This window comes from Lichenostomus cassidix, chromosome 3 (genome assembly GCF_008360975.1).
Source record: "Lichenostomus cassidix isolate B80296 chromosome 3, HeHo_3.0, whole genome shotgun sequence".
Lineage (NCBI taxonomy): Eukaryota > Metazoa > Chordata > Aves > Passeriformes > Meliphagidae > Lichenostomus > Lichenostomus cassidix.
This window is the reverse complement of record NC_139483.1, coordinates 66,818,871-66,842,255: the sequence shown is the minus strand read 5'-3', so window position 1 is coordinate 66,842,255 and position 23,385 is coordinate 66,818,871. Positions and strand designations below refer to the sequence as shown.

Genomic DNA, 23,385 nt, shown 5'->3' with positions numbered 1-23,385 from the left:
CTTCAAGCTGATTTGACATTCTATCATACAGTTCACAAGCTTCCATTCAGGACTCACGTGTGAGGAGTCTCACTAGGAGTTAGAAATACATTTAAGAGTTTGTGGAACTGTGACCCTTTGGATCAGCCATATTAGGATCTTGGATTTTGCCCTTGTTTATTCCAATGCAACTGGAAGTTTAATTAAGTTAATCACTGCTGACAAACATAATGAAGATTGAATCTGATTCCAAAAAACGTTTTGTTTGCTCTGTCATAATTGTTTAAAAAATGTTATATTGTGGTGGGGAAAGCTTTAGTTATTGTAAGAAAGCTCAACAGATTTAGAAAACAGCCTCTGGACAAAGACTTAGTGGAGAATGTGAACTGTTAACTTTCTCAGGTTAAATTGTTTATGAAATATTTTGAGCATAGTTAAGCTTATGATAGGATTTGGGTTTTAATATGCATCAAAACTTGCTCCTTGGAGGAAACAGATGTGTTTTTCAGTGGTTGGCCAAATATTTTCTCCTTGCTTTGACAATCATTACGTGTTTCATACAACTATATTGTGTTTTGTTGCTGGGATTTTATTTTTTTCTGTATTCTACCGCTGTATGTATATGTGTAAGGTTTTTATGTTTAATTTAGATGGGCATGGGTAGCAAGACAGTCAGTGTGCAGCAATATGAGTGCATCTATAAAATGCACTTTGTTATAATAATAATTGTTTTTTACGTTGTTATATGCTTTTTTTCTTTAGCTACTACTTTTCATGTGGAGAGCAATGTGTGCTGAACCAGGAGACATGGTGTTAAGAATCTGTGCTTTGTTTTGGACCAAGTTTTATTTTCCCATGTGGCCACTGGTAGGTAGGACGGAGAAGGTGATTCATGGTCAAAAAGGGAGGAAGAGGCTTTGGCAAGCAGGCTGGGGAGTTGGATGGCACAGCGGGCATAGCAGTACCAGCCCAAGTTCTGAAGGAAGAAATTGGGATGGTGCCTGAATGCAAGAGGATGCTTTGAGCCCTCCAGGTTTCACAGGGAAGGATGAAGCATTCAGATTTAATCCGCTGTTTTTCTTTCAAGCAGCTCTCTTCCTCATCAAGCTCAAACTGCTAAAAACGTAAGTAGGAGAACAGATGTGCGTCTGTGAGCTTGGAAGCAGGATCATGAATCAAAAGCTTGTCATTTAACACTCCTGACCTGTGCTTTCCCTGTCCTCTCGCTTCCCTGGCTGTGGGGAGGAAAGGTAAGAGGTGATGCCCCTGTGCAAATAGGGAACATGTCAAGAGGTGTGCAAGAGCAAGTACTTTCTCTTCCTTTGTTAAAAAGCAGGGAAGACAACTGGGCAGCAGCGGTTCCCCCGCGGTGTCCCCTGGCACAGGGGAGGCGGACAGCTGTCCCGGAGGACAGCGGATGCCCGAGGGCCCTGGAGCTGGGCGCCTCCGTGCCGGGGCTGGCAGCTCTTCCCTCAGAGGGGAGGGTGGGCGCTGGAGCTCCGCGGAGGCCAGAGAGCGCCGGGCAGGGCCGAGAGCCGGCTGTCACCATGGGGGTGTGTGTGTGGCAGGGGGTGCGCGTTTTGGGGCGTCTTCTCTTTATTTCTCCGTTGTTTGCAAACGGCCGGGGAGAGAGTTTCAGACTTTCCCCGCTCCGCTCGGGCGGGACACCGCTGGGGGCAGCTGCCCGGCCTCGTGGGGAGCGGGCTGGGCCCGGGAGCGCGGCCAGGGGCTTGTTTACCGCTCTGCCCGCCGCGGGCAGTGCGCGGTACCTGTGTGCAGGCTCGGGGCGCCCGTCCGCCTCCCGCCTCCTTCCCGGCGGCCGTTAACCGCTGGCTTCCAGCCTCGCCCTCCGCCTCCCCGCTCCCCTCCCCGGGCGGCCGCGGCACGGTGTGCTCACTGCCACCGCCGCCGCTGACACGGCGCGGCCCCGCCCTGCTCCACCCCCTCCGCCGGAGAGGCAGAGCGGCGGGCGGGGTGGGGGGGCCGGAGGGGAGTGTGGCTTCGCCTGCCTTTCCCTGGCCCCCTCCCTTCCCGCCCCTCCCGCCTCCCTCACCGCGGCCAATCGGCGCGGAGGGAAGCGCTCGTGCCGCTGACGCCCCCGAGGGAGCCCCCCTTTTAAAATAAAGCGGCGGCGGCGCGGCGGGACGAGGGGGGTGTGCGCTAGCCTCGCTCGGTGCCGCGCACCGACAGGCGGACACACGGACAGGGCGCCGCAGGATGCGCGCAGCCCCCGCGGCCAGGGGCTGAAGCGGGTGGGGGACGAGAGGTCGCGAAGAGGAGGAGGAGGAGAAGGAAGGCGGGAGCGGCGCGCTTGGAAGGTCTCGCGCCCTCTCCGAGGATGGCGCCGGTGAGCGAACAGCTGGAGCCGCAGGGCGCGGGGGGAGACCCTGCCGCCGCGACCCCCTTGCCCGAGCCGCCGGTGGTCGAGGAGCCTCGGCGGGAGAACGGCGGCGAGTGGTGCCCCGGGAGCGGCGAGAGCGGGGCCCAGCCACTGGCGGCGGCGGAAGCCCCCGGGAGCGCGGGCTGCCCCGGGAGCGCTGCGGCGCCGGAGCCCCCCGAGGGCGGCTGGGGCTGGGTGGTGATGTTGGCCGCCATGTGGTGCAACGGCGCCGTCTTCGGCATTCAGAACTCATGCGGGGTCCTCTTCGTCTCCATGCTCCGGCTCTTCGGCAGCAGCGAGGACAAGCAGCTGGTCTTCAAAACAGGTGAGGGGCGGCCGGGGAAGGGGTCGGGGTGGCTTCCAGCTCGCTCCGCCTCTGGCCTTCCCCGCCTCAGCCCCGGCGCACAAGGTGTCCCGGCCGGTGGCTCCCGCCGCTCCGGCCGTCAGTGTCCGAGCCCCGGGGGGCCGCAGGAGCCAGACCCCTCCGGAGGGCCGGGCCGGAGCCCCGCCGCCCCGCCGCCCCACGGGGCCTGGGCTGGGGCGTTCGGGAATACCCCCGAGGGGAAGGGGAGCTCCCCTCGCCTCCCTGCCGGGGTGCGCATTCGCTGCCCTGCCCTGGGTCAGCGACCTCCGGGCTCTCGGGGGAGAAGCCGCGGGAGAGGAGCAGGTGTGCTCTGGCTTCTTCCACAGCCGGATCTTGAGGCATCTGCCGTCGTGCATTATGGGTTATAATGCACACTTCTGGTCGCAGAAACCTTTATTCCCCTGCCCCCGTTAGCCTAAAGGTTCGTCTAAATGATTAATTAATAGCGGGGTATAGTGACACTTAAAGTATATCGAGAATGAGCTTGACAGTTTCCAAACCCAGCATTTTGATGTGCAGATTTACCACTGCAACCAACGTCACGAAACTCAGCCGTAAAACCGATGATATTTACAAAACTTTAAAGACATTAACAGTACTCTCACGCGTTACTGATCTAAAACACTTTAGACACATAAGATTCAATTGGTTCAAAGGTAAGCATACATTCTGTTTTGTTTTATGTAAGTGTTCTGTGGAAGGTGGCTTGTGTTCTGACTTTGTAAGTTGGGGAAATGCAGTTTTTGGCTCTTGGAATAATAACAGTTAAAATTAATTAACCGAATTAAAACGATATTAATTTAGTATAGTAAATAAGTTGACTTACATAAAGGATAGCTTCGTGTTAAATTATTAAAATGAAATACTGAAAAATAGACATAGCTTTTTGTTTCTTTTGTAAAAAACGTGTTCTAGCTATGTAGCCTTGCAGAGCTATAAACCTTCTAAGGAACTTTCTCAGTATATAGTGGGCATTACAGACCTTTAAAAGAATTTAATAACATTTGTCTTCCTTAATACTTGCATAAGTGGGCCTAAAGTTGAGATGTTAACGCAAAGAAGTTAATTTTCCTCCTGCAGCTTAGTAACTACTTTTGTCTGAAGTAGAAAACCAGGGCAGGTGTCTAGACTGAAGTAGAAAAGCTAAAAAGCTGTGGTGGAGCATTAAGTGATGCTCACTCTGGCATTTGAACAATTTGCAGTGATATACAAGGTGTGTTCTCCAGTGTTGTTGAGCTGGGAAGATGGGAAGCTACATCTGCACATCAGGCTGGGCAGTGCCTGTTTCTCAGAAGGGAAATGCACATCCAGAAGTAGGTGCCTAGGCTCCTTAGCCTACACAGGAGAAGACTGAGATTCAGAGAAGGTGCTGTGAACACTTGTGGACTGACCTGGGAGCCTCTGGGCAGTCAGAAAGGCAGAAGCAAATGGGTGGCTGATATTCTGTCTGTTTATTGTATAAAAGTGTAATTGCTTTTTCTGGGGATCTGGTTCTATACTAACAATCTCTTAAAAATAGTTGTCTTGTACTTAAAAAAACCCAAAAAACAACAGTCTTTAGGCAGTACTGCAGTAGTCAAAATAATAAAAAAGAGAAAGATTGAAATTATCTCCTACCTTCCAGAAGAGTATTAGCACTACTGGTGTTTGAGTGAGGTGAGATTGTGGGTGTGCTCCACCCATGTTTTTGAAAATTTGCCCAATTGCAGAAAAGAGTGGGGGTGAAAAAATGGCTTTAAAGCCTAGTTGTTTTGCATCCTGCTTAGATGAGCAGGAAGAGTTCCGAGTCCTGAATGCAGCCAGTATCTCCTGCATTGCTTTTTAAGTGATTTGAGGGGACAAAAAAAGGTACAGCTGCATTTTGTTGCACTTTGTTGCACTTTGTTTTGCTTTATCAGATGTACTGTGGTTTGGGTAATGGAGAAGACACTAATTTTGCTTTTTTTTTTTAAAATCCAAATGGGTTCAAGCTGAGGGAAATACCATGAGATAGCTGCCTTGACTTGGTGACTTGTGTCCATGGAATGGGGGACTGCAAATACAAAACGTCTTCTGTAAACAAAAGAACAACAGCTAAAAACATACCTTTCCTTTTAATGCCTGAAAGTACCTTGATGAGTTGGGGTACTGTAAGAGCTAAGCAGCAACTGTCAAACAGAAATTTTTGCTCCCTAATGTTGAGCCTCATTGCCCAGAAACTTGTGGAGGTAAGACCAAATGTGAACTGAACTAAACAAATTCTGATACAAAAACTTAGCTTGCCGTAAAGGAGTGCTATGATCAGGAATGGCAAATTGCACTTAAAATAGCTTTTACTGAACACTGATGGATTAGCTGGCATTGCTGTAGAAAAAAATAGAACGACTGAAGGGAAAAGTCACTGTGATTTTTGGTGTTAGAGCAAACTGTAGCCTGATCGTTCCCATGGTATTGATTCAAATACTCAATCTAGAGAGTCTCTTGTGTTTGGACTGACTGCAACTCAAACCTGGCAGTGGTAACAGAGTTAGTCAGGTTTAATGAATTGGAAAACTGGAATTTGTAATGGAAGTTTTCTTGCTGTGTGGCTTTGCTTTGGTAAGCAAAGTTTAATAGTCTAATCCTTCTGAAAGAAAGATTTCTTTAATATCTGAAATGCTGAACTTTTGAGAGGCACCAATATTCCAGGTAATTTCTCCAAGGACCCCAGGTATCTGAGGAATCTTGCAGTTGATCCACAGTACCAAAGAATTCAGGTCTGTTGGGTAGTTTTTTGTTTTGGTTTTGGGGTTTTTTGTTTGTTTTTTTGGAGGGTTTTTTTGTTTGTTTGTTTTGGGGGGGTTGGGTTTGTTTTGGTTGTTTTTTGTTTGGTTTGGTTTTTTGTTTGTTTGGTTTTGGTTTTTTTAAGCTACAGGATTACTTGGCTGTTGCCAAAAGCTTATCTATGGCAAGGGTTTCTGTGTGCCTGCTCTTTTGGGATCAGTCAGTAGTTGTCTTGCCTGGTGTTTTTCCCAAAAAGAAGAATTAAGTAGGTTATGATACAAGCTGGTTTTGGTATTTCTTAATAACATCTTTTAATATCTTAAAAATGAATGCAAGGCAAAACGGGAGGGCATGAAGTACCACAGTCTATGCTGTTTTTCTTGGTGTTAGTAGATGGATGGATATTCATCAGTATGAAAGGCAAAAAGGGAGGAGGCAGAATGGAGGAAGATGTAGTCAAGAAGTGACTCTGCCTTGCAGATGAGGAGTAAAAGGAAACAAAAGTAAGGGCAAGGCAGCAAAGCTGTTTCCAGCATGGCAGCATCAGCACTGGATAACTAAGATAAAGAACTATAATTAGCATTCTTGCTGGATTTAGAAATATTAAGGGAAAAACTTGTGGGTCATAGAGGGTTTGAAAAATTTCTTCAAGGGACACTTTTCATGAAAGATTTTGAATGTAACTAGTATACAGTATTTTGGTATTTATATTAGTAAAAAGCTAATTCCTTTGCCTATGTGGTTCACTACATAAGCAATTCAATTTTTTCCTTGTGTAGCTATTTTTTGTTCAAAAACTAAATGATGCACAACTGCAGAAAAGGAAAAGCCCCCAGTGTAAGTATAAAACTTCTAGAAAGGTGTGCCTGAAGTGTCAGGAAACTACTCTGTTCATTGTTTATAGCTCATTGTGTTTGAGGAACTAGTTGGGTGGGAAAAAAACAATGGCAATGAAATACAGGAGGCTCTTGGAAATAGGGCCGACCTATTGAACACTAGTGGGCCTCTAGTGTTCAAATGTAACTGTAGCCTGATCACCCGTGAACGGAAAGGATTTGGTCCTCAGACCAATCCAGGGTCTGTCAGGAAGAGCACTTGGTTCCTTTCCTTGCTGGAGTTGTCACATGGGGATGAGGAGCGCTGAGCCATCCCGTTGTTCATTGAGAGATTTGTGTGTGAGCTCCATCTAGTCCTCTGTTGTGCTCTCTCGATAGATGCCTCTACTCTGGGTTTTTAAGTGTGTATGTACCCATAACTGTTTTCAAAAGGCAAATAAATACTATGATACTAGTGGCAACAGAGATAAGAATGGTAGGCTTCATTAAAAAAAGTTTGATAAAATTACTAGTTCCACTATGTTAATTGCTCCTTGTTGTATGATTTGCAATTCTGATTCTGTAACTCCACTGGATTATTCCCTGTGTACAAGTATCAAGTACACCTGTGTGTACAAATATTGCCTCTACTTTCACAGGGAGTGTGTACTGCTATCAGAGTTCTGCATGCATGTGTTTACTTTGTTAGCCAGTGCTCCTAGAAGACACTGCCTCACCTTGCCTGGACTGGTTATCTTTGTGCTTGTGGGCCTCTCCCTGGGTTTGGTTCTCTAAGGTGCAGCCTTTGGTGGTGTATCTGGATATCAGGATGATTGATTGGCTGGTTTAACCCTGTTGGCACCATCAGGACTCTTGGACCTGGATTGCTGAGGGTACAATAGGGCAGGAAGGAGAATTCTGATTTTACTTGCATACTCAGGCTATAATTCAGATACTGAGAAGATAATATTGAAAGACTACAAAGATCTACAAGGGTTGAGAACAAGTAAACTGCAACTGTGTGTGTTATCTAGATTTTGCTGAGCAGGGCTGGCTTTTTAATTGCACAGGACAGTTTGAAGTTTTCCTTTACTCTTGTCTAGAATCTTTTGATATCTTCCTGAGTTTTCCTCCAGAGACAAAGATCATCAGCACTTCTGTTATAATTCAAGTCTTTGTTGTGTAACTGTCCTTCAGAACCACACTTACATTTCTAAATCTTTGGGCTGCTGTATCCAGTAATTTGGGAACCTTGGCAAGCTGCTGCAACTTGTATCACATGGCTTATGAGACAACACCTGACTTTTCTTTTTAAGAAGTATTAAGTCAAATTTGGAACACGGAAATTATCAGAGTACCCAAGTACAATTTGTGTGAGGTCCAAGGAAGTGTACTACTGTACAAAACCTTGGTCAATACGGATTACATTGCAGCAGAGGATGAAGTTCCACAAAAAGCTACACTCATAGCTATCAGTGCTGCTGTAGTCTGCTTTCCTTCTCATGTTTGTGTGGCTACTGAAACCAGAGCAGGGAACCAACAGTGGGTTCTAACCAGAAAACTGACTTGATATATAAGTAATCATTCATTTTAGGCATCTGCAGTCATTTTTGTACCCCCTTGATCTGGCTTTGTGATTATAAATATATATGGACATGAAGATTCTGGAGTAGTTGATATGATGACTAGGTAAAACTGGAAAGTTGAAGGCAATTTCTGTAGTATGCTATCTTTATTTAGAACAGAATGATTAATACCACTACTGTTTATGCATACACACATGCACACATCTTCATGCCTCCAGCTCTGGAGTGTTTCTCTTGTAGTCTTGATAACTAATCTGCAGAGTGATGAGTTAGGTTGTCTTTTTGTTTTTTCCTATGTTGGATTTCACATTGGTAGCTTCTTCCTGTTCCAACTGCAGGTTATCTTGCAACAAACAGCTTCATTAGGGAGAATAATCTTCCTAATGTGTCTGAAAGCTAGTTACCAGTTAATTTTTGTGGGTTTCTGTAGAGTACTTCAATTTCATAGGGATGAAACGTCCCTATAGAATTCTAAAGTTGATTGGCAATTGTCACCACTCTGCATTTAATTCACATGCCTCAAGTTATGAACTCTGGTGTGCTGCCTGTCAGACAAAACCATATCCTCTAAAATCTCCTTCATACAAATCCACTGAAATACTATGTTTTACTGTACTTTATTCATGATAGTTTTGTTGCATGTGAAATACTTTTCATACTCCCAATTATTGCTTTTTCAGTGTCTATGTTGCTCTAGCTCTTTGTAATGTAGAAAGGAAAGGTGCTGTGTCATGTTACAAAATGAGGCTTTGCTGTTTTCTGGCATGAATGATGTACTGTGATGACACTGTACTGTCTATTTTGCATTATTTACATAACCTAATGTTTTTCTTGCTGCTTATTATTAGTACCTGCAGTCAGTGAAGCTTTGTTGACTTTGAAGCTTTCCAGCATGCATTACTCCTTGCTCTTCAACTTTGTTTTGTTTAATTGGTCACTGTAGTCTCTTCCTTGTCATCTTATTCATCCATTTTTTGGCTACCATTCTTTGAGGTTTCTCAAATCTCTTCCACATTTTTGCGTTTCCCTAAATAACTGCCTACTAAAGGGGAAGTTAGCAAAATGTGTATGTTTATTAATAAACTTTTTTCTTAGACTTAGCAAGATGTACCTGTGCCTAGTGCTTGCCTATCCATAAACATGATTTCATCTTTCAACAGTCTGCTTTGCCTCCAGACACTTTCAGTTTACTGAGGATGTTCAGTCTTCAGTCTCTTTTATCATGATTTCTCTGGCCTCCTGAAAGGCCATATTGAAATTTAAATGTTATTGGCCTCTATTTTGTTTATTGAGTTACTAGTCTTGTATGAAGCAATGTAGTAGACTGTTCTTAAACTATTATAGCATAGGTCTATTTACTTTAGCTAGTTTGAGTTAATTAGAGATCGTAACAAAATGGTTAATGTAGCCTCTCTACTTGGAGCAATGTCTGCTAGAGTGGGCTGCTGAGGACCTTGCCCAGCTGGGTTTTGACTATTTGCAAGGAAGAGTACTCCACAGCCTCTGTGGGTGACCTCTGCCAATGTTTGACTACTCTTAAGAGTAAAGATTTTTCTTGCCTTTAAACAGAATTTTCTCTATTTCTATTTGTGTCCATTGCCTCTTGCTGCTTTTCAGAATACCCCTGAGAAGAGTTTGGCTCAGTCTCTTTTCACATCCTCTCATGGGATATTTGTGCATGGTAGGATTGTTCCCTCCAGCCTTTCCTGCTTGAACCTAACCAGCACCACATCTCTCAGCCTCTCATTGTGTGTCAGATGTTCCAGTTCCCTGATCTCTGCAGCCCTTTGCTGGATTCACAGTAGTAACCAGTTGGTGTTTCAGACTTTCGGTGCTTGAAGGTCTCTGAGAAGGTAAAATCAATCTCTTGTCACCTCCAGTGCAGTGCATTGTGCTGACCCCCTCCATTTCCCTCATGGGGTAACACAGATACTGCACCAGCACACACCTCCTCAGGCATCTGACTGCCTGCTGCCTGCCACACTCTTCTAATAGAATTCTACACATCAAAAACCATGCTTTGAAATTAGAGAAATATTCAGAAATTTTTGACTTGGATTGCTGTGTGTTGCTAAGGAAAATAAGGATATTCAGTAAACATTGATCTGTAATGCTCAGCAAGTAATTACTCAGTTTGTGATTGCTTCTGCTCTGTGGACTCTAGGATAGGAGATGCACTGATTACTTGCATCCAAGCTAATGTAGCACTGATAATATAACTTCTTGATTTTTAGAATAGTCCTTGTGTGAAAGAATGATGTAAGTATTTTCTTATCTTCCACTGACTTTTTTTATTCTTTGATTTTGTGAACAATCCATGCCTTAGACTACTGCAGTTCAGCCTTCCCCAAATATGTACAGAAAGGATAATTCTGTGAGAAAATGTTCCCTTGTGATCTTACACTATCCGTTTTAGTTTCAGAAATCTAATTTATTACAATAACAGCAGCTCTGTTTTAGATCTTGCCTTTAATTTTCATGGGAACTGGATAGGAATGACTGGTTCTAATAGCTAAGTTAATAGCAGCCCTTTAGTAAGGATGGGACTAATTTTAAAATGATCAGTGCTAGTTCGTTCCCACACACAGGAAGGGATTACTGGGATGTTGAGCCCAGCCTCTTTGTTATCAGCTGCATGTCTGTAATCCCATGGAACATACTCTCACTTAGTTTGCAGGGACTTGTACTTAGACTGGAAGTCATAAAGCCATTTCCTTGCTGCCTTTTTGCTGAGTAAGCAGAAGCAGTGAAATCTTTGGCTGTTTATCTTCAGCAGCATGCTTTGTTCAGTAGAGCTGTACTCTATGTATGTCCTCCAAGTACCCCAATAGGTTTTTTTCTTTTGCATTTTTAAGAACATAAATTGGAGGAATAATAAGTAATTTAAAACATGTTAACTATTAATTTGGTTCTCTTAGTCTCTAGCTGTTATCCTCTTGGCAATTATTTGTAAAACATGCAGTAAGGATGGTCTTCTGGCTTGTGTTCTGGATTTTAGCCATTTTTTCAAGACACTTCAATAAAAATATTACAAATGGAAAATGCATTGAGTAAATAAAATAAAAGTCTTTCTACTTCATTGTAAAGAAATATGCTTTTATTGGTACCACTTAATTTTACCTGTATTTTATCAGTGCTGTAACTGACTAAGGATAAAACACTGCAATATAATGTTGTAAATAAACTTCAGTTTTTTTAAACTTTTGCAGTCCAAAATGAATGAACAGTCCTTTCTTTTGAAACAAAACATAGCTTTATTAGTTGCAAGTTCAGTATATGAAACCAGGTGCAGCATTCTTGTGTACCAGTTAGGAAGGTTTCTGTTTTGTGAAAAGAAAAACCAACAAAACCCCACTTTACAGCATCAAAAGAGATTGTTCAAATTAGAGATGTCCTACTTAGCACTTCCTATATATTGGAAGCTTAAGAGTCAAAGCATTCAAGAGGAAAAGAGAATGTTAGTATTCATTAGAGAGTGATCCTGAGTGAGTTTTGAGACGGGCTGTATCTTTGGAGTCTTTTGTCTGTGCTGTCTCTCGTATCAGCACTATAAACCTGCCTTTTGTCCTTGGACTGACTTCTGTGTCTTTGCCTTGTTTGTTCTCTGTACCCAGGCATGGACTGGCCATGTGTCTCTTAAGGAGCTGCTTTGTCTTCTCTTGATTAGAGTCTGGATGGCAGCTAAACCACATACAGAGTGAACAGTTAAACAACAAGGACATCAGTGTAAAACAAACAGTTAGGTTTGTCCAAGGAGGCCTGTAGCTCTTGTCTGAAGAGTCAGAAGCACTAAGTGTGCTTGGGGTACACAGCCAGGGCTTAGTAGGACAGTAACTTGATCCTGTGTTACAACTGACCATGCTGGGATTGGAATAATCTCAATGGGTTCCACAGGTCAGACTGAGCCTGCTTGTTGTCAGTGTGCTCCAGTTTGGTGCATACCATAGCATTATAGTAGTTTCAAAGTGGTTGGAACTGGCTGATGATGTCTGCTTCTAAACAATGCTGCTTGTTTTTATGAGAGGAAGTAAGGCGTGGTAGTGGTGCTTTACCTGAAGTAAGCTTTACCTGAAGATGCTATTAAACTCAAAGCACGTGAGATTGAAATTGAGGGCCTGAACTGTGGTGCGTATTTTGGACATGTGTGTCATGGTTCAGAGTAACAGCTTTATCAGTATGCTGATTTAGTATTGCTAGATAATATTTTTTCCAATCTTGAATGTACTATTTATATGATGGCTCTGGGATTCTCCTTTGATTTATTTGTGAAAATACTGGCTGTGGCCCCTTGAGTTCATTAGATTAAGCTGGCATGTGTGTGACAAAACTGAAGGTATGTACTTTAAAGAAAGCCTTTATGATTTTGGCACACAAAAGGGAATTTGAAGTTGCCCTTTGTTCTTCTATAACTTCAAGTAATTTCCTACCGTTGAAATACTTAGGTAGCTTAGGCTCTTCAAAACCCAGCATTGCATTCCAGGCTTGAAAGAAATTAGAACTCTCAGCCTATAATTTTTGACACAGCTGGGTACTGGCAGTGATCTAGAAAATTAAATCAACACTAGGAAGTTTTCTGGAAGCTTAAATGTGCAAGCCTGGGATGTATTTTCTAATCCTATCAGAGTAACCCCATTTTTTACAAATTGAAGCATGAAGCATTATCAGCTTTTTACACCTTTGTATGTATCAAAGTATTTTGTTCATAGTGCAGCAGTTTAATGAATATTTAGTTTCATGCAGTGAAATCACTGACCCTTGAAAGGTATGTGGGGGACTGAGATAGAATTGGGTAAATTACTGGGAAGGCTGGAGTAGAACTGCATGAAATTGGTATGGACAAAGTTAGTCTATATGCACAGTCAGAAGTTTAGTCAGCGTGACCCAACTCTGATGTTCTGATTTTGTTTTTTTTCTTTTTCTGATGTTAGGGGAAGAAAATAGTATGTTGCATGCAATTTATGGTACGTCGTGCTGCAGTATTAATGTTTTGTATATGTGGTTTAAGGCATTTAACTTAATGTATGTTACGTGATACAGGTTCAGTCTCTGCATCAAGGTCTGTGCCAACAACTGTATACTGTATTAATAATTATTTTAGCTGAAAATGTAATAATTCAGCAATTGGTTGAAATATTTGAAAGTATTTAGTAGATAATTTAGCTGCATTTATTAATGGTAATTGTACTGGGAAAATACAGGTAGAGAAAAGCAGATACCCTGTAAACTGCTCTGCTACTTGTTCTGTGGGATACTGTCTCTGAGTAATTGAGCTTTCTTTTCTATTTTATGTGGTATCCCACTTTACCTGTGTTCCAGGTGCATATATTCCTGATCAGAGCAGGTAAGAGAGGTGCTATAAGCATTAAACTTAAAAGCCGGGTGAAACACTTTATCATGTTTTTAAAACTACCCCCATCTGGACCTATGTGGTTGTTCTGTAGTTTCAAACAAAAAGGATGGGGCTTCTTATTTTGACAGCATTCCTCTTAAGTTTCAAGTTAAGGATCAGAATGGAAAGGATAGAAATTTGTAGCAAATTTTCATATTGAAATGATGTTGTTTCCTGAACGGGATAAATCTTAGCATTTCTCACAGCTTCTTGTTTATGGGTAGTGTGAATTCTCTGGAAAATGAGTGCTAGTTCTTTGGGATAAGATCTTAGCCTGAGAGATTGCTGGTAAGTGTTTATTGTGCAGATGATGGGGATATGAGCACTATTATTGAAATGAAAATACTTCCATTATTTGCTTTTTTATCAAGACATTGCTTTTAAAAAAAGGGTTAGAGCTCTGCTTTTCTTGATCTTTTGCAGAGCTCTATAGAGTGCTGCATGAGCTGTTCTGGAATTCCTCTTCAACACACTTACTTGTTTTTTTGGAAGAGAGTAATTTCTGTGACTATGATACCACAACTTGCTCACAATAGCTTAAAACCTGGTTGCTGCTTTTTTATTGTGCGTTAAACTAAAATTGGAAGTAGAGGAGGCCAAATGGACTCTAAAAGATAATCTGGAGTAATCATAGTTAGAAATGGGTTACAGTAAGGTGGACAAGGTGACCCCAATAATCACACCATGTACCTGAGAGTGTTGTCCAAATGCTTCTTGAACTTTGTCAGGCTTGATGCTGTGGCCACTTCTGTGAGGAGCCTGTTACAGGGACTAACCACCCTCTGTTCATTTATGCCCAACTTTTTCCTAATATTCAACCTAAATGTCCCCTGGCACAACTTTAGTCCATTCCCTCAGGTCCTGTCAGTGGTCACCACAGAGAAGAGATCAGTGCCTGCCCCTCCTCTTCCCTTCATGAGGAAGCTGTAGACTGCAATGAGATTTCCCCTCAGTCTCCTCCAGGATGAACAAAGTAACCACAATCCCTTCTTGTATGGCTTCCCTTCTAGGCTCTCCACCACCTTCATGGCCCTCCTTTGGATGCTCTCTAACATTTTATACCTTTCTTATATCATGGCACTCAAATCTGCACATAGCATTTGAGGTGAAGCTGCCGCAAAGCAGAGCAGGACAATCCCTCCCTTGCCTGGCTGGTGATGCTGTGCCTGATGCACCCCAGGGTATGATTTGCCTTTCAGTTTATAAGCTCTGCTTTTCCTGAACTTTAAATTTCATTACAGAAAAATCACAAGGACCATGAACTAACTTTTTTTCTCAGGCTCCCCATGTCATTATTGCCAGAACTACCACCTACCTTTTGTGCAAAACTCATAGCTTGGGAGTAGAGAATTCATTTTAAGGTAATTTTGCCACCAAGTGTGAAATTATATAATGGATAAAGTCCTTTTTTCTTGAATAAATACCTCTAGTGGCTAACCTCCTAGAGAAGTGTTGAGTGTAGCTTTTAGTAACAGTCATCAACTGAGTTGTGGTATTAACAGTTTGTGGTTGGGGGAATACATGAATGTTTAGTGGGAGACTAAGAGGTAGTTAAAGAATGGCTTAGCAGTGTTTACGTAAGGATCGTTGAAATGAGTGGAGTTCAGGACTAGTGTAAATGCAGAGGAAAGAAAAAGGAGCCTCCACTTATTGTTAGGGATAGTGAAGAAGACATCAAAAGTATCTGCTTACTTTAAAAGTGGGGCATCTTGGTAAGCCACCCTCTAGTGAGAATGCTGCATCCACACAGATTTGTTTGTTCATATAAGTGCTTGTCTTCCAAACTGACTTGTACTGCTTCTGATTACAGCTATGCTTTGCAGTGGGCGTTGTTGTTTGCTTTAGCCATTGCTTTTTGTCTTTAGCTGCACTCTCCATTTTTTAGGAAGTAATTTCAAAATTGTAAAGCATTTTCCTGTGTGTGATTGATTTAGTTTAGACGGACGTAGATTCTGTGAAATACTGTAAGTAATGAATTTCAGTTTAGTATAAGACAAGGGTATCACAAATGTTTTGTGATAGAAGAAGAGAGTATCATAGGTTTTTAGAGCTGGTCTGTTCATATGCTTGTCTCCAGTTTAAGGAGAACTTCAACTATTATAGTTACATTTTTGCCCTCAGTAGTTATATCTGGCATGTGTTAAAATAATAAATGGGTAAACTATATATAGTCGTTCCCTTACCTTTTTTCCTGTTTTTATCTGGGTCACTACAGGAGTGCTGAAGCAAATGTGATGGTTTGAGGAGTGTTTTTTATGTTCTGGAAGGCATGATATGTACTGAGGTGAGATGCAGCCTTCCTAAATGGCACTGGTGCCAGTCATTCAGTGACTTGGCATCACACTGTACCAGTAATGTGCATTTTGCTTTCATTGGTGTGGATTTTTTTGGGTTTTTTTTTTTTTTCTTTAGTCTTGCTCTGCTTGTCTGTTTTGCTGCACTGGTATGTTTGGTGGACATTTTCAGACAGTGATGCAAAATATACGAGAGGGGTGTTAGACCTGGAGAAAACTGGCAAGGTATGGAATTCAACTGGCAGATTACAGTAGATGGTGGTCTGTTGAGTACATTTAGTGGTTTGTGGTCTGGACACTCAGCTGGGCAGATCAGGCTTTAACTTTAGAGTGGGCTGAAACTCTGCAGTTAACCCAAGCCGTGCTGATTAGATCTCCACTGCCTCTAGTGGGAGCTTTGACTCCTCACTCACACAGACATCTCCGCTTGTGTGCTTTCACATGGAAGTTGAATCCAACTCCTGGTGTCCTGAAGCACAACAAAAAGTACTGTCATACCCTTATGAGTATGTGGTACATCTTTGTGGTCTTTGCTCTAACAGTATTCACAATATGACATGCACACCAGTCCATACTTGTCAGAGGTCACATTTACAAAGCCAGTTAGCTGGATATTTAGGGGGGTTATTGCTAAAGTCATCTTTCTTTTGAAGGTTTATCAGAGTCTGATAGGATCGATACAGAAAGCAGTGCCCTGTAGAACTCTTTGATGCTGATGTTGTAGGTAGCCAGTAATTTAGCTTTGTTTGCTGAAGAGTTTTCCATGTGATGTTGTACTTCTAATTGCTCTAGAACTTCATGGCATATGGAAAACAGGCTGATGCTGATGTTATGGCCTACACTTTTGAATGATTCTTAAAGGTAAATTCATCTTGTATTTGTAATGCTTAAATACATTTATATAACTTTAGACAGTTAGACTGTAATTATAGGTGCTGGGTCCTTTTCAGCTATTTCTAAATAGGAGGTAGTTGTCGGCAGCTTTTCCAGGTATGATTGAGGCCAGTGGTTTGTTGAAGAGCAAAGTTAGGCTACACAGAAGAATAAATCAGTGTGAAAACATCCAGAAAATTTAAGTAGTTTACCAACTGACATTGGTAGACTTGCAAAGCTTGTTCTTGGAGGCAGGATAGTGCTGCTTGGTATATGTCCCCCCTGCCCTTTAACCTTTTTGTTTCCAGTTTTGATCTTGGCAGGATTATGGAGCTGCTGGCATACATGGAGGCCAGACAGTGCCAGTCAGTTATGCCCTGTCTCTGGAGAGGGAATTCACGCTGAGTCCCACATTTGGTAGAAGCTGGAAACTGCAAATTGCTTCCTCTCTGAAGCAGTGCATTGCTTCTCCGAAATTTGTCATGGCAGGACCTACTGCTTTGCCAAAATATCTGAGAGATGCCAGTTGGTACCTGCCATTCAATTTTTTTTTTTTTTTTTTTTAATGTTGGCTGGTCTAATATGCTCTTTGAGACTTTTGTTCATGCATTAATTACTCAGTAGGCTAATCAAATACTTGAAAATTAAATTTGGAGTGTTTTTTAGAATGAAGCTGTCTAATAAATAAATAATCTAACTAGGATTTAGCTGGATATATCCAAGTATAAGTGGCATCATTCTGGTAATGTTTTCTTATTCTAAGGAAACCACTTAAGAAGACTTTGAAAGTTAAAACTTGAAAGTATTTAGCTATAACAAGAAATTTATAGTTACTTCTGGTATGTTAGTATTAGAGGTTAGATAAAACAATAGAAAAATTGATTTTGAAAGTGTAGACATTATGTATGCTGATATCTTGATGTAAAAAGCCCTGATTATGATCACATTGGTACTATTATATATGCTCAATATATATTAAATATTAAAATGTTTCTATTTTAGTTTTATAATTTATTTAAATTGAATACTCTGCCTTTTTGTGTGTGGTTTTTTGGGGGGGGAGTGGTGGTTTTGTTTGAGTTTTTTGTTGTTGTTTTTGTTTTGTTCTGTAATGCTTTCGGTTTCCCTGGAAATAGACCGGTTGCTATGAAAACAGTTTGGAATAGCATGTTGTCTGGTCTTGGCTCAAACAGGTGTAGGCAACCAGTGGCACTGCCAGGCATCTGCGTGGAAATGAAGTGCCACTTCCTTCTTTTCCTAACAGTTATTGTCTGTATATGGGCAGCATCTGAAGAGGTCAGTGCTGCTCTGTTAGAAAATGGCTTGAAGAATATTTTAGTTTTTTTCTTTCTGAAATGGTTCCCTCTTCCCCTTAAGTAAGAATATTATCTAGACAATTAATCTCAAGATTTTGCTGTGCTGTTTCTTCAGCAGCAAGATGTCAGGTCTCTGAGTTCCTGTGCGTATCAGCTCTCGATACTTCACTGATGCAAGTTGCCAAGATGAAGCACTGGTTTCTACAGTTTCTGCTTGCAGCTGTCTGCTTTTCTGAGCTCCCAAACCAAGGAGAAATGCATGAAAATGGAAATGCTCTTCTGTTATTTTAATAGTTTTACTATTCTTATTACATTTACTTTTACATTCCTTACATTAAATGAGGTAGGATGTTCTCCACTTTCAACTGGAAAGAGGGAAATATTAAAGTAACACTTAATCCAATTAATGTATTTTCCTGCTCTGATTCATTGTGATGACTTTGAGCATCTGGTGGTAACTGAGCATGAGCTGCTTAAAGTCACAGAAATGCAATTCCCATTATTTCTGCTCATTGAAGGGAATAAATGAATTACCAGACACAAATCTTGGGATAATTGCTTGCTGAGCAGGAGATCTTAGCTCTTAAAAGAAATTAGTTTTGTAAGTTTGTGGAGCTGTCAGAACTAGTGAACTATTAAGAAAAGGTTAACCACAAATGAACAGAAGCTGAGCTTTTCAGTCTTTTTTCCCTAACTATTGCAGTTGAACTCTGCAGTATAGAAATATATGCAGTGTAGATAAACATTATCTCTTCCCCTTTGTTGTGGTTTAATCCCAGACAAAACCAGGACACCCTTATGAATTTTACTGTAATTTATCAATTGAAGTTTAAGCTGCAGACTGAAGTTTGTCGATGTTTCTGGCAGTACAGACATAGGATGCATGTGCAGTAAGATACAGTATGTACTGCTGTTTGGAATGACAAAACCATTTTGTGTTTGAAGTAACTTATTTTGAGTTGGTCCTCTGATTTGGACATAGAGGGAAGGCATGTGCTCTTTAGCTCTAGACAGTCTACCGTGTGCCATTACATCAATTTTCCTTATTCTCCTTTTTTTGACATGACTTAGGGAGGTTAGTGTCCAAAATTCTTTTTGAGTTCTTCATAACTATGTGGCTTTGTGATTTTTATCTTTAGGGTGTTGGTGTCTGAAAGTCATCTTGCTTGTCACTGGTCCTACTCCTTTGGGTGAAGGAGGTGTTAGGACTCATCCCTCATAGCTCCTGCTCAGGAGCATTGACCTCACTGGAGTCTTCTGCTTGGTCTGGGAGCAGACTTTTCCCCCACACACATCTGGAAACATTCAGAGCCTGAAAATAATTAGATAAGACAGCCTCAAATACACCTAAATATTTTCCCTGTAGAATAAAATGTCCATTAACTAGTTTTTAACACCTTTTATTTGCAGGATAACTAAGGAGTAATTTAAGTGATTCCTGGATTTTTCTGTCCTGATGGGTATTTTCTGTCTGTGTAGATTGTTGCTATGGGCACTCAATGCACTTTTTGAGGCTATAAAAATCTACATTTGTCTGTCAAATTCCTGTTATGTACCTGGTCTTTATAAACAACAGCATATATTCATTCTGATTTTCTTACACTGTTTATTATAATGTTTACTACATTACATGTTTGATCAAAATTCCGCAGGGATTCTGGAAAAGTGATAACAATACCCTGGGTTAACTGGGATTAAGTACTCTGGTTGGAAGTAATTGTTTCATGCAATATGTTTCTGCCTGTCAATGAGAACTGCAGTTCTTTCCTGTAGACAGAGTCTTTTTAGTATGGAATCTCTGCTTGAAGCTTCCTCAATTTAAAGTAGTCTTTACTTATTCTCCTTCCATTTTTTTAACTACTGTCAAATTATCAGCATATAGCAGACTTTTCATATAAGGACACTATTATTAATATTCTTTAAGGACAAACTGATCACAGTAAGCTGTATTTGACTTACATTCAGAGTGGGCATGGAGGCTTCTGAGCCCTCCTGCAGTCAATGTCCAAGTATCACCCATGGGTTGGTAACAGCAGATGTGTAAAATCTGTGTATTCTCACAGGTACTTGCTGCCAATACATGGTGTTCTATTCTCAAGACACAGTCAGGAAACAGCATTTCCTTTTGCACTCACTGACTTCTGTTTGTGAATGCAGACACACATTTTTAGGAAAGTACAAAAGCAGAATCAAACCCAGCCTGAGAACAGCACTCAGATTTGTTTTTGCCATAACACATCCCCAGTGCTTTAAAAAAAAAAAAAAAATTAAAAGCTGCACACAGTGGAAATAAATTCATTTGGGGAAAAATGTCAATATTGTATGTATTTGTCATTGCGGAATTGAATTTTGATAGCTAAAATATTAGACTATTTAAAATTTTTATTTAAAAATTCTTTGAATAGACTGATACAAAAGGCACAAGTATGTGATTTCAATCTTATGGGTCTTCTGTACTGTGCAAATGCAGTTGTGCAAACAAGAAAATGGCTTATTCTTGGCATTTTTTGGTGGTTAGGGGTATCACACTGTGCACAGCTTACCAAAAGCAGAATAAATTGAAAGCTATGTTACTCTTTTCCCCTACTGTTGACCTTGATTTGTAGGTACTTTAATTAGTGTTTTGCTTTTATGGGCTACTGCTAGTAGAGACTTCCTTGATTTAGTATTTCCCAATGCCTTTTTATTTCTAAATTAGAGTTAACTAGAATTGCTTTATACATTTCTTGCACACTTGAAAGTTGATTTTAAACCCAGATGGTTCAAATTCTGAATTTTATGAAGAAGTTAACACATGCAAAAGATGTACACACAATGTAAACCACAGAACCATTAAGGCTGGAGAAGACCTCTAAGATTGAGCCCAACCATTAAACCAGCCCTGTTAAGTCCACCATTAAACTGTGTTCCCAAGTGCCACATCCATATGTTTTTTGAACACTTACAAGGATGGTGATTCCACCACTTTTGTGGGCAGCCTGCTCCCGATGCCCAACTACCCTTCTGGGGAAGAAATTTTTCCTAATATGCATCTCACAATATCCTCTCATGGTACGACTTGAGGCCATTTCCTCTTGTCCTGTGACTTCCTGCCTGGGAGAAGAGACCAATCCCTGCCTCGATACAACTTCCAGATGCTAACTTTTGAATGAAAACCAAGAACATGGCATAAAAAGAAGCAGCGGTGGCTTTTATTTTGCACACAAATTGTTGCATACATCCCTGGCTGTGTGATTTACTGCTTTTTAAAATGGGATTTGAGTTGTTGTGACTAATGAGTGGTCATGTTGTGTCAGTGTGCTCATTGGCATGACTGTGCTTGAGAAAAGAAACTCATTTGGTTTTAAGCCTGATTATAAGACTTTTTGAACAATTGAATTCAACTTTTGTCTTTCAAAGTAATGCCTTCAGTGGTATGAGAACTCTCTCAAGGAGAATCAGAAGCTGCTGACAGAAACATGTAATAGATTCTGTAATTTTCTGGCAGCAATTTCATTATTAAAATTGATATTTTTATTTAGTGTTATAAACATGAGCTACTTGGGAACAAACCTCTAGGGTAAACTAAGGAATGTTTAATTTATCAAAAAATGTGGTTATTTGTTATTTCTGTTGTATCTTCTTCCTTGTGTTTGGTAGCTATGGAGAAAAGAAACTCATTGCATAAAGTCATTCCAAAACCTCAATTTGTAATGCTGTGCTTTGCATGGATCCTCCTGTTAATTTGCAAGGAAGATTTGACCTTTCCTTTTGAGTGCACTGGCAGTGGATTTTAGAGGAAATAGCCCTGCTTGTGAAGTCTCCTAGCTGTGGTGTCTGTATTACTGATGGGCTGGGTGGACTCTCTGGATCCCCTATTCAGAGCAAGTTCACTCAGAGTAGATTACCTGGGGCCTTTGTCCAGTAGTGTTTGTACAGACACCCCATATCCTATCTCCTGCCTCTTGTGTTATAGCTGTGCACCTCTGAGCAGTGAAGTTACATTTTCACTGCCTTTTAGGGAAACTGTAGATGTCAATAGGATCTACACTCCTCATGCCTCCCACAATTTTTATAAGGTTGAAAAACCCTTAGAAAGGTAAAAACCCTGAAAGACCCAGCAATCTTCTATCCTGCTTGAGGTGCTCCAATCCTCAGTTACCTTGATGGCCTTCTCCTGCTCTCAGTCCAATAAATCAACGTCTAGCTCTTGCTCTGGGGAGCAGAAAACTCGGAGGAGCTCCAGATACAGCCTCATGAAAGTGGAATGCCCATGTCCTTCAGCCTGCTGGTAATGTTCCCACTGATGCAACTTGGAGTGCAGTCAGTTTTTTTTGCTGAAGGGCACACTGCTGGCTCACATTCAGCTTGTGTCCATGAGGTCTCACGTGTCCCCTTCTGCTAATCTGCTTTGTAAGCAATTGACCTGCAGTCTGTACTGGCTCCTGTTCTTTCATTCCAGGTGCAGGACTTTACATCTGCCTCTGACTTCCTTCTGTCTGCTGTTGTCTCATTTCTAGCACTTTGAGATCCCTGTATGTAGGAGCCCTGACCTTCAGCGTATCAGTCACTTCTTCCAGTGTGGTACAAGCTGGTACAGGTGAAGTGTTTCTTTTAGTACCTGTTATCTCTTGCAAAACCAGCTGTATGTCTTTAATGCTGAATAAGAGACTTTCACACTTGAAATTGGTCTAATACAGTGTTCTGTGTCCAGTAATTGATGCTTACAAAGCTTAAAAAGTAATTTCTCCTGTTATACACCTTCTTCCCTTTGGCCAGTCAGTGACTTTTGAACTTGGAGAGGCTCAAGTCCAACTGACATCAATTGCACTTAATACATGTGGACTTCAGAATGCTTAGTTGCAGGGGAGGCACAGTTAAAATATATTTTCTTAACGTAATCCATACTTCCTTGTGTTCTTAATGTGCTTTCAGATAATTTTGGGAGTTCCATCCAATTTTTGTTTGATGAGAAATTAAAAAGTATATTACTCTATTAGATCATCCATAGATATTCTCTCTCAAAAAAAGAACCCTCTAAAAAACACAGTAAAGCTAACTAAACAAAAGCCACCTTTCAGCTGCAGTCACCTGAGTTGTGTTTTAAGATGAGGAATTTTGTCTCTTCACCCCTCCTCTGTTTTCCAGGTGATTAGTTAATATTGCTAAACAGCAAGATATGCAAAATGGATTCCTTCTGGATGTTGCTGGTAACTGCTCTCTGTATGCTAATTTGACCTCTCCTTGTTTCTTTAACCTACTTTATTCATACCTCCGAGGGCTTTTCTCTTACCAAATAGAAACTTTGTTTTTCTAAGAATCTTTGTGATGGATAAGCCCTTTGTTGAAAGCTGCTAGAAGTTCCCTCGTTAAACACACTTTGAATGGCATGTTTCTTTAGCATATCCAGATAATTCTCGATAAGTGATTATATCTAAACACTGTTTTTCTTAAATCTTTTTATTCAAAAGAAGTTTAATCGCATGATTCATGATTGCTTGATGAATGATAAGTATTTAAAGCTGCTTTTAGATGTGCAAAAGCTCATGATATTCAGCCTCTTTGAAGAGGTCTTGTATCAGAGGTGGTGACCTTATTGTGGTGAACAACTACATTTGTTTTGTTTTCTGCTTTCTAGAATAAAGATTAGGTGAAGGAGTACTCTTTA

General features: G+C 41.2%; 1 protein-coding gene across 1 annotated transcript in view; it reads left to right on the top strand.

The window, feature by feature from the left end:
- Positions 1-1,633: 1,633 nt before the first annotated feature.
- SLC16A10 (solute carrier family 16 member 10) overlaps positions 1,634-23,385 on the top strand; it is a 63,288-nt gene continuing 41,536 nt past the window's right edge. The window contains exon 1 of the mRNA XM_085056157.1: positions 1,634-2,684. Within this exon, the coding sequence (XP_084912283.1) occupies positions 2,318-2,684 (367 nt within the window). The 5' untranslated portion in view covers positions 1,634-2,317. The remainder of the gene's footprint in view (positions 2,685-23,385) is intronic.